The following is a 12,006-nucleotide window of genomic DNA, read 5'->3' as shown; positions in this document are numbered from 1 at the left end:
TAATGCATCCTTGCCAATGAAACTGATCAATCTGGATTTAATAAACATTTGCAGAAAGCTTTTCTTTAAGTGAACATCAGTAATTCAGAGAATCAGAATTGCCAAATCTCCCACTTCTAATACTCAACTAGCAAGCTGTATCAAGCTGCATATCAAAAGTTATGCACTCTAGAAAACATCAGTAATCCTTGGGTTGCATATATATGATGCAAGCTCTGGACCAGCACCCATGTTGGAAAAATCTAATTAAAAAACTTATTTAAATACATTCATAAGAATTCCTGAATTCTGAAACAAAAATATTTTCTGAGTGCTATGACTATCTTTGAAAGGTAAAGAATTTAGCACAGAATAAGCTATGAGTTCATGCTGTACTTACTCCATACGCTGTGGTCCTGTATATACTGTTTTCAGAACAACCAGTCCATGATTTTTCCTGTGGCATAATGAAACCATTCCAAATCCTCCACCACCCATAGGCTGTTTCTCAATCAGCTCTTTTGAATCAATGTGGATGTCATCTAAAGACATGATTGTCCAACAGGGATAATCTTCACAGCTAGTTAGTTTTGAGGCACCTGCTGCAAGACAGAGAAATCAATCCACATGATTATTAATTAAAACACTTTCTTCTCTCAAATTATCCAAAACCCTAAAATCCAAAATACCGTTTTTTTTAAAAAAGATTAAATATCTTACACAGTACCTCTTATTAGATTAAGGATCCTGTTTCTGTCAGGTCTTTGTAGGCCCAGGTAGAAGAAGCTGCTGCATGGGGCCAGGAGGGTGGGAAGGAACAAAGGTCCCAACTCAAAGATCAGTTTAACTTTCTCTCATTTGATTCTGATATCCGCCTACCATCCGAGCAGTACTGAGGTTCATCAGAGGCTGTGGCATTAGCCTGATGGGGTTTTTTTTTGGGGGTGGGGTTAGTGAGTGAAGAACAGCATGAGAGGACAGGAGGAGAACACAAGACCAGGTGGTAAGAGAAGGTGCCTAGTGCAGGAAAGGAAGGAGGGAACAAGCAACATGACACAAGAGGAAGGATGGTGGGAATTCAGGGATAGGGAAGTGGTCAAGGGGATGGGGGTACGAGGGTGCATAAGGAGGAGGGATTAAGGACAATGGAGAAAAAGGACAGTGGGGATAGACAGAATGGGGAAAAGGGAAGGGGGTGGTGGAGGGGAGAACAAGAGAGGCTGGAGGCAGGAAGCAATAAATGAGAAAGCAGGCATCCAGCTGTGTCTGAACCTACCTACGTGTGTAAGGATTAAGAACTCTTATGCATCAGGGTCTTAACTCCAGGCATCTTGTAATTCTCAGCCATGTGGCCAAGACATTGCTCTGTCTAGTCGACATGATAGCTGGTATACAATGGTCATCCCATGGTGAAAGAATTCATGGACGAGCTTCTTGTAATCCTCAACATGAAGTCTGGGACCTGGAACATCAGAACATTCCCAATAGTGACAGACCTGGCATATCCTGGGAACTCAGATGTTTTGGCATGTTTGCAAGTTAGCAATGAAGAGGAGGAGGCTAGGTCAATAAACTGAGCTTTGGGTACAGATTCCTCTAAAGAACAAACCAGAAGAGCCACACCAACACTGTGAAGTGGGTTTTATTATAAAGAATAACCAATTGCCACCAAAAGTCCACCCCCAGCACCCTATGGGATGTGAAAGATATATCTCATACAAAGGACTGAGAGTCATTGTATGGTTTATTGTACATAATTTTATTTTTGAATAATGTGTATTTTGTTTAATAAAAAAAACTCATACAAAGAAAGATGGGCACTGGAGATCAATCACCAGCAGTTCCTCGGGGTAGTGCCCTTGGCCCAGTCATTTCATCAATAACCTTTCTTCTATCACAATGTCAGAAGTGAGGATGTTCATTGTGAATGGAATTTATATCATGCAATCATTATCCTCTGTAAATAAAGCAGCCCATACTTACACACAGCTGGACAGGCATGGGCTGATAAAAGTGGCATGGAACTCTGATACCACACATGGACCAGACATTGATTATCCTCATTCAAGGATCTCGGCCCAAAAAACTGACTGTTTATTCCCCTTCATAGAATGCGGTCTGACTTGCTGAGTTCCTCCAGCATTTTGAGTGTGCTACCCATGACATTTCCAAGGCCTATTTTCCAATGACATCCTGGCCATGCCATAAATACCTTGGCTACAAGAGCTGATCAGAGGGTGGATATCCTGTGGCATCCTATGGACAATCCACCATCAACATAGCATCCATTAGGAATGTAGCTCCTTGAACAATCAAGAAGCTTGACACCATTCAGGACAAAGCAACTTATCAGAATGTTCAAGCCATATATAAACATATAACAATTACAGCACAGAAACAGGCCATCTCTGCCCTTCTAGTCCGTGCCGAATGCTTACTCTCACCTGGTCCCACTGACCCGCACTCAGCCCATAACCCTCCATTCCTTTCCTGTCCATATACCTACCCAATTTTACTTTAAATGACAATATAGAACCTGCCTCTACCACTCTACTGGAAGCTCGTTCCACACAGCTACCACTCTGTGAATAAAGAAATTCCCCCTCGTGTTACCCTTAAACTTTTGCCCCCTAACTCTCAACTCATGTCCTCTTGTTTGAATCTCCCCTACTCTCAATGGAAAAAGCCTATTCACGCCAACTCTATCTATCCAGCTCATAATTTTAAATACCTCTCTCAAGTCCCCCCTCAACCTTCAACACTCCAAAGAATAAAGACCTAAATTGTTCAATCTTTCCCTGTAACTTAGGTGCTGAAACCCAGGTAACATTCTAGTAAATCTTCTCTGTACTCTCTCTATTTTGTTGACATCTTTCCTATAATTCGCTGACCAGAACTGTACACAATACTCCAAATTCAGCCTTGCCAATGCTTTGTACATTTTTAACATTACATCTCAACTCCTATACTCAATGCTCTGATTTATAAAGGCCAGCATATCAAAAGCTTTCTTTTTGGATGGAGGAAGTACTGGCGCTTTTAAGGAATATAAAAGTGGATAAATCTCCGGGTCCTGACAGGATATATAGGATATAATATTATAAATAAGGGATGGGGTAAGAAGGGGAGAAGGGGAATTAACGGAAGTTAGAAGAATCAATGTTCATGCCATCAGATTGGAGGCTACCCAGACGGAATACAAGGTGCTGTTCCTTCAGCCCCTTCTTCCCCATCCCTTATTTATTTATTACCCCCCCCCTTCTCTCTCTGCCCCTCTCACAATTACTCCTTGCCTGTTCTCCATCTCCCTCTGGTGCTCTCCCCTCCCTTTCTTTCTCCCTAGGCCTCCCATCCCATGCTCCTTTCCCTTCTCCAGCTGTGTATCCCTTTTGCCAATCAACTTTCCAGCTCCTTCCCCTCCTGTCTTCCCCTATCATTTCAGGTTTTCTCCACCCCCTTTCAAATCTCTTACTATCTTTTCTTTCAGTTAGTCCTGACGAAGGGTCTTGGCCTGAAACATCAACTGTACTTCTTTCTATAGACGCTGCCTGGCCTGCTGCATTCAACCAGCATTTTGTGTGTGTATGTTAAGATGCTTCTATTAGTGGGACAATCTTGAATGAGGGACACAATTATAAGATTACGGGTGCTCATTTAAAACCATCGTACTTCGAAATTTCTTCTTGCAGACAGTGGGTAATCTTTGAAATTCTTCAGACCAGAAGATTGCAAAGGCTGCTTACTATAAAAACTTAAAAGTATTGGGATATAAATGTTCTGAAAATTGAGAACCATGGGGAACTGGCATAGACAACAAGAGGCTTGGGTAGATAAGCAAAAATGACAGACTTCACAACATATGCTAGTGATATTAGACATCAGGACAGGTTTGAGAAGCCAAGTGGGCCATTCCGGTTGCTATCTTCTTATTTTCTAAACCTCTCGTGCTCTTCAATTTCTTGTCTCTTGCAAAGCAAAAACTTAATTCATCACTAGCTGTGGCTTTGGCTGTTGAGACCCAAAGCTCTGGAATTCCTTCACTCATCTTTAAACCTCCTTTAAGACACTTCATAGCATTTCCCTTTGATTAGGCTTGTGGTCACATGACACAAGATCTCTTTTAGTGAGTCAACAACTAACTTCGCTTGACAACACTCCTGTAGGTACCTTGATACATCTTAAGAACTTGTTTTTGTTGCAGTAGTGCATTCAAATAGGATTCTATCCACAAAACCATTGAAACCTCAATCTGGATTTCATGAACCCATCACCTGACTTTTCACTCTTGATCACATTATTGGGGCTTGTAAATATATTGCCAATACTTCTACTTAAGTATCTAAATTCTTGAGACTCTTTAATCCCACTGTGGAAGTTAATTTCACTGGACAAACTGCAGCAATTGGATTCTAGAGGCTCAGGCCCCATTCCCATCCTGAGAGGCAATACATGCCCACCCTACCCATGGATCCCAACATATGTGAAGGGTCAGCATCTTGTCAATCTCCAGTGTTAGAGTGTAGTGTTATACAATAAGAGCAGGCTAGTAGAGGACAGTTGCCTTGCAAATGTCAGATTCATTCTTGTATACTTCAATGGAGCAGCCCAGTAGCATAGTGGTTAGCACAGCACATTACAGTACAGACAGCCCAGGTTCAATTCCAGTTGTATGTTCTCCCCGTGACTGTGTCGGTTCCCTCTGAGTGCTCTGGTTTCCTCCCACAATCCAAAGACATACTGGTTAGTAGGTTAATTGGTCATTGTATATTATCCCGTGATTAAATCAGGGGGAATGCTGGATGGTGTGGCTCAAAGGCCTGGAAGGGACTACTCCTTGCCATATCTCAATAAATAAAATGAATAGCGGCTACAGAGATTCTGTAAGTTGAATAATTTCCCATTTGTCGTTCAGGAAGTCAGGTGGAAGTGAATTGCAGCAAAGCAACAATTAGGATTTAACAATATTTTGAAAAATTATATGCTTGTTATTTAAAAAAAAATATATATATACACACTGCACATATGCCAGTCTGTACTGAGATTGGCACTATTGAAGATTCAGTGGATGGGATCATGGCTTGCATGCTATCACAAAGCAAACACAACATGAAATGAATTTCTGTGGAAATATTTTCCACAGTCCCCTCCAGTTTGATGAACAAAGGCTATAATGACATAGAGAAAGGCCACATGTGGTAATTAATAGCTCTCACTGCACTTTTCCTTAAATTGAAGGAAATGAATATCATGTCCACTGTGTCCATATATGGAGAATGACAGATTCTGGGAGCAACTCTTCAGCTAATGAGCGAAAGTAGTTGAGTATCATGACAGTCGCTGTTTATGTGCCTCTCTGTAGTTACCACAGGCTGCTGACAAAATCCTCCTCTTTGCAGATTTAGATAACGACATATTAAACTTTTCTCATGTTTTATTATGGTTTCTTCTTCACTTGCTTTCATTTCCTGTCAAAAATCTCATTATCGATCTCACGATCAGAAATGACAAAAGGATTGTAAATTAACTTTACAAAATCACAGCAAAAGAAATGCAGGAATGAGAAGTCTGTTTCATTTGTTATGAAGCATCTGCAGTAACCAGTAAACCTTAACTCTGATCTTTGTCTTGGCTGTCTGCACTGGTCTGATGAGACCCAATGAAAGCTTGAGAAAGAAAGCCTCATCTTTCATCTCAGCACATTGAAAACTTCCAGATTCAATACTGAATGTGCTAACTTTGGTGTGCATGCTCTTTTGTCCTATCTATTTAAACTACTTTTGTCTGCTATCCTGCTATGTATGTCATCTGGCCTCTGAGCATATTGCAATATGCCAGAAACCCATTAGCAACAAATTACACAAAATTAGCTTAATCTGATCCCACCTACCACATTGATTTATTTCTATAAAAAAATTCCTTTTTATCTACCCATCACACCCTCTATCTAGTCTAATACATTTCTCTATGGTCCTTATCTCAAATATTAATTGATTCTCTTTCCAAAGGTGCTGCTTGACCTGCTGACTTTCCAACACTTGTGAGACCACTGCGAAAAGCAAGATCACCCATTGGCTACCCCTTCTGACAAACCTACTGTCCGTGATGAGGCTGGACTCAGTTTGGAGGAGCAACACCTCATATTCTGTATTCTGTCTGAGTACCCTTCAACCTAATGGCATGAACATCAATTTCTCCCCCCACCATTTCCCATTCTACTCTCATATCACATTAACCCAGTTTTACATATCCATTTGCACTATTTTGATTCCTTCCATCAGTTAATTCTTATATAAAATACAGCCAAATACGTTGGCTAAATTGCCACCCAGAACTCAGTTTATATATGTAAAAAGATTCCAAGGATGTAGGCTAAAATGAAAAGTTAAACTATCAATGAACAAAGAAGTTAATTTTTGTACCAAGTGATCAAAGTGATCATAGTGTTGAAAAACTGTAGTGATTAGGGGGCTCCACATAGATCAAGTGCACTTTTTGCCATTTACAACAATTCTGTCACTTCCTTCTCTATTCCCACCTTTCCTCTCTCCAATAACTATTTGGTTGTTTCTAAATGTGTTAACATTGAAATTAGGCCATGTTATAACATAGAATAAACATTTTAAAATAGTTATTTTAAAATATGTTCACAATTACTATTTAAGATCTGACACCTCAGCTAAAATAAAATATTTCAAGGCAAATATATGCATGAAGAAAATTATATTCCATGTTTTAAGCTAAGCAGTGCAATAATTACAAATCAAGTTCTTTCCAACCTCCCAGTTAAACCTTGTTATTTTCCAAAACATTTATGAACTTTCAGGATGTGCATGTTGTAGGTAAGGACCACTCTTAAATTCCCTTCTTGACCTGATGCAGCTAATCTGAAAACCAAAAGAACATTTTAATCTGTAAAATTTCTTGGACTAACAACTAAATATTGAATACTCCAGGTTTTTGCCCATGTTATTTTGGAATAAAGGCAAAGTTTTCCCTTAATTCCTTTCATCCTGACTGTTATTTGCTTACTTTTATTGCTTGCACAATTTGTTTTTTTCTTTCTCTCTGCACAATGGTTGTATGGCAGTCTTTTTTAAATGGGTTCTTTTGAGCCTCTGTTTTGTAGTTGCCTGCAAGTAGACGAATCTCAAAGGTGAATAACGTATATATACTTTGTAATAAATGTACCTTGAATTTTAATAGATAATAAATAGTTAAATAGCAGTGTAGTGGTTAGCCTAATGCTATTACAGTGCCAGGGTTCAGTTCTGCCGCTATCTGTAAAGAGTTTGTACATTCATCCATGTCTGAGTGGGTTTTCTCCAGATGCTCCAGTTTCCTCCCACATTCCAAAGACATACCGGTTAGTAGGTCACAATTAATTAGGCACCATTGGTTCAATGGGCCAGAAGTGCATGTTACTGTGCAGTATCTCAAAAATAAAATAAAAAGAAACTGCAGGTCTACTGATGAAAGTATTCGCAATTGAGAATCAGCTTTAATATCACTGGCATGTATTATGAAAATTGTTGTTTTACAGCAGCAGCACATTGTAATACACAATAAAACAATAAATTACAATAAGCAGTATATTTTAAAAATAAGTAATGCAAAAAGAGAGTAAAAAGAGAATAAAAAGAGTGAGTTAGTGTTCATGGGTTCAATGTGCATTCAGAAATTTGATGGCGGAGGGGAAGAAGCTTTTCTAAAACATTCAGTGTGTGTCTTTAGGCTCCTGTACCACCTCTATGGTACAAGTAAAACCTCAAAGCATCAAAGCCTGATGGTATATCAAGCAGGGTATTGCATGCACAAGGCCAAGGAATTCATTGTGGATTTCAAGAAGGAGAAATCGGGAGAACACACCCTAATCCTCACCGAGGGGTCAGTGGTAGAAAGGATGAGCAGCTTTAATTTCCTGGGCATCAGCACATCAGAGGACTGATCCTGAGCCAACTATATTGATGCAATAACACTCCAGCAGCTCTACTTCCTTAGGAGTTTGAGGAAATTTGCACGCCAGCAAATTTCTACACATGTACCATAGAGAGCATTCTACACTGGTTGCAGCAGTCCTGGTATGAGTGCTCCAAAGCACAGGACTGAAAGAGGCTGCAGAGGGTTGTAGACTTAGCCAGCTTCATCATAGCTACAAGCCTCTCGACTGCCATTGAGGACATCTTCAAAAGGCGGTGCCTCAAGAATGAGGCATCTATCATTAAAGGACCCTCACCATCTGGGACATGTTTTCATTACCACCATCAGGGAGAAGATAGAGGAGCCAAGGGATGCACACTCAATATTTCAGGAACAGCTTCACCCCTCTGCCATCAGACTCCTGAACACTAATGCACTATTCCTCCTTTGCACCATTTCTTTAATTATAACCTGTAGTTTTTTTTGTCCTGCACTGTACTACTGCCACAAAAATACATTTCACAACATACAGTACTATGCTAAAATATTAGGCATATATATATAGCTATGGTGCCCAAGATCTTTGCACAGTACCGATTTGTCAACATGGAGCAGAGAACAAGTTTGTAAATCTGGTGGCCGGAGTGCAGGACAGGTGGCAGTACAGGCGCAGACACACCCAGCCCTGAGATACCAGGTAATGTTATTTGATTACAAACAATTGGTTTAATTGATCACTATAAAATGTCTCTCCAGTGCTTTCTGCTCCCTCCCCTCTCCCTTCTACTTTTCACAATCACGATTCCCTTCTCACTCTCAATCCACAATAGAGATCCATTTCAGAATCAGGTTTAACATCACTCACATACATCATGAAATTTGATGATTTCTGCAGCAGCAGGAAAGTACAGTACATATAATTAATACAACACTGTACAAAATGTCTTGGGCACCCTAGCTACATATATGCGCCTAAGAGTTTAGCACAGTACTGTACATCAGTGAAAACAAATCCCATTCCAATTCTGAACTTGTTCTGGATGCATTTCATCTATGTATAAAATTGTGGAGTATCACTTGGTCCATTTATACATTTTAACCTGTTACATTTTATTCCCATCTTTTCCACTATCTCCACTATTCTAACATATTTGGTTTATTTAGTTCTTTCCATCTTCCATTACATTTGATATTTTTGTTCTATGCACAATAAATCAACATTTCAGAGAAGATCAAAAACATATTTATATAACTCATGCCAGTAGAAGGTTATTGGGCCATTCATTTTTTATACAGCCATTCAACTTTGAATCTTTCATAATGGTGCTATTTTACTGATTTAATCTCTAATTCCTTAATTCCCTTAACTCTCTAAAAATCTATCCATCTCCAGTATGAACACAATGAGCAACTGAACCTTCACAGTCCGTGAATAGAAATTTCCAAAATGCCGTTGACAAAACAACTGTAAGCTCAACTCTGTTCTGAATATTCGATTCCTTATTCTGTGCCACTCATTTCTTCAAATCCAAGGCAGAGGAAGCATTAACTCCCAAACACTCTGCCATGAATTTCTGAGAATACAAAAATATAAACCATTGAACCCAAAAAATAAAGAATTTGAAAGTTTCCCAAAGGGCAACTATTCCTGCCCCTCTCCTACACTTTATTTTGATCAACAAGAACCATCTCTTTAACTATATCCTTGGATTACAGATAGCCTAAATCTAAATAATCATCAACTACCTCAAAATGTTTCTTAATACCATTTTCTTTCATTTCTTCTTCACTTTAATCACAACCCCTACTACTCCTTGAACCCAGTAACAGGTGAGAAATGGCTACCTAAAGAGGCAGACTGCCTCCACTCCCAACCCACACACAAGACTGGGTTTATCACCAACTTCATGAGCCAGAGATTATGAATTCTAACCTCACGTGTGGAAATTTCATCGGTGGGGGAACACAGACCGGACTGTCAGAGTGTCTCTGTGGCCCGCTATTCCTCACACCACTAGTACTTCCTGTAGATATAAGTTTTCCCTAAACTTCTTTAATCGCCATTTCCGCACCGGAAGAAAAAGCAACATAGCCGAGCCCCGCCGTCTGACATCCCGGCATCTTCTGTAACACCACCCGAAAGATCACAACCCCCAATCGCGGCCCTGGCCTTACCCTTTCGTGACTTGGGCTTCACGAAAATTACTCGGGACTTGGACTCAATTCTGCTCTCCGGAAATCGCTTTAACAATTTGCCCCGCCTTCGGAAATTCCCTTATACACCAGCCCCGCCTCTCCGCATCTCCCGCCTTCCCGTTAAGTACGTTCTACCAGCAGTTTGAACCAGGAGACCTTACTTTCTTAAAACGTGTTTAACTTGAGTGGATGGAATAAGTTTTTGCTACACATACAAGGTTACCTTTATTAAAATCCAACCCGATTGCATTCATTCCAAACCCAATGTGACGACATACACCAGTTCTCATATTGCTGTAGATAAAATACTCAAACATGATTTTGTCTAGAATCCCACTCCACTCAACCCAGCATTATCCCTGCAAGCATAAGTGCTACCTACACCTCCTCTCTAACCACTATTCAGGGCCCCAACCAGTCCTTCCAGGTGAGGTAACACTTCACTTGTGAGTCTGTTGGGGTCATCTATTGCATCCGGTGCGGCTTCCTCTACATCAGCGAGACCAGACGCAGGTTGGGGGACCGCTTCGTCAAGCATCTCCGCTCTGTCCATCACAACAGACAGGATCTCCCGGTTGCCACTCACTTCAACTCTCCTTCACATTCCCATTCGGATATGTCCATACATGGCCCCCTCTACCGCCATGATGAGGCCAAACTTAGGCTGGAGGAGCAACATCTCATATACCGGTCTCCAGCCCCTCGGTATGAACATTGAATTCTCCAACTTCCAGTAATTCCCTCCCTTTCCCTTCCCCTTCCCCTATCACACTTTCACTCTGCCTCCTCTTCTAGCTGCCTCTTAGGACTCTTCTGACTCTGCCTTCTTCTACTACCCATAGTGCTTTCCCCTTACATTTCTTCTTTACCTCTCCTGCCTATCCCCTCTCCCACCCCTTGATCTTTCCTGATTGGTTGTTCACCTGCACCTTCCCCTCCCCCCACCTTTTTTATAGGGCCCCTGCCCCCTCCCTCTTCAGTCCCAACGAAGGATCTCAGCCCGAAATGTTGATTGCTCGAATCAACAGATGCTGCTCAACCTGCTGAGTTCATCCAGTTTGTTTGTATGTGTTGATTTGACCACAGCATCTGCAGTGTACTTTGTGTTTACAACCCAGCATTGGAAAGTCTCTGTACAAACTTTGTTCCCATGCAAAACTTTCACCTGTCTCTTCCCACAACCCCAAAGATTCATTTATCTTCTATTGGCTCTTCCTTTAGCACTCTTCCTATTTTGCTTTTTTCTTTCCTCTGAGGCAGCCTCCTACATCATTTCTTCCCCCTTTTTTAAAACAACCTTTCACTATGTGTCAATAATTCTAGAAGCACTACCCTTTCTGGGGGGCCTTGGGAAGTTGCTGCTTTCAGAAAGTGTAGCAAAGAGGTCCATGAACATGGCAGTAAGTGATTATGTTTAAAAGCAATATAGTTTAAACTTTGGTCTCTTGCATCCTTAACTGTTCAGAATTATTGATGGCGCTTCACATTTACTGATGAACAGTTTTACCTTGGACAATTGAATTGCTAACTGGAGAGTGTACTTACATAGGGACAAAAGCCTATACACGCAAGAAGGTTTGCTCTAATCCACTCAATTTTAGATCTTACTGAAATCAAATACAGTTGAGCAGGAAACCTTTTCAGTCTGAAATGTCAACTGCACTTTTTTCCCATAGATGCTGCCTGGCTTGCTGAGTTCGTCCACCATTTTGTGTATATTGATCTCCATCTTTGACTTGGTTTTACTCTGGAAAGCAAGTCCTGAGTTTTAGGAAGGTACATGTGATGTGTAGAGAAGAGTAGGAATACTTTTAGACCTCAAGCACAGAGGCCAGTGATCAGACCTCATTTTCTTACAAGATAGATGGATGCCCCCTACAACCCATTGTCTGTGACAACCGTCAGAGTAATCCC

General features: G+C 40.7%; 1 protein-coding gene across 6 annotated transcripts in view; it reads right to left on the bottom strand.

Moving 5' to 3' along the window:
* Positions 1-12,006, bottom strand: part of ripk1l (receptor (TNFRSF)-interacting serine-threonine kinase 1, like) — a 95,335-nt gene that overhangs the window by 66,145 nt on the left and 17,184 nt on the right. Inside the window, exons 1-4 of one of the 6 annotated variants that reach the window (XM_059945639.1) lie at positions 10,072-10,147; positions 1,256-1,441; positions 707-768; positions 380-581 (exon numbers count right to left, since the gene is read on the bottom strand). In XM_059945639.1, coding sequence (XP_059801622.1) covers positions 380-531 — 152 coding nt within the window. In that variant the 5' untranslated portion in view covers positions 532-581; positions 707-768; positions 1,256-1,441; positions 10,072-10,147. Of the gene's footprint in view, positions 1-379; positions 582-706; positions 1,234-1,255; positions 1,442-9,829; positions 10,163-12,006 lie in introns of those variants that run through there. The other 5 variants (XM_059945641.1, XM_059945638.1, XM_059945642.1 and 2 more) reach the window with 5 other exon arrangements.

The sequence above is a fragment of the Hypanus sabinus genome, chromosome 20 (assembly GCF_030144855.1).
Source record: "Hypanus sabinus isolate sHypSab1 chromosome 20, sHypSab1.hap1, whole genome shotgun sequence".
Lineage (NCBI taxonomy): Eukaryota > Metazoa > Chordata > Chondrichthyes > Myliobatiformes > Dasyatidae > Hypanus > Hypanus sabinus.
This window is presented reverse-complemented; position numbering and strand designations above follow the sequence as displayed.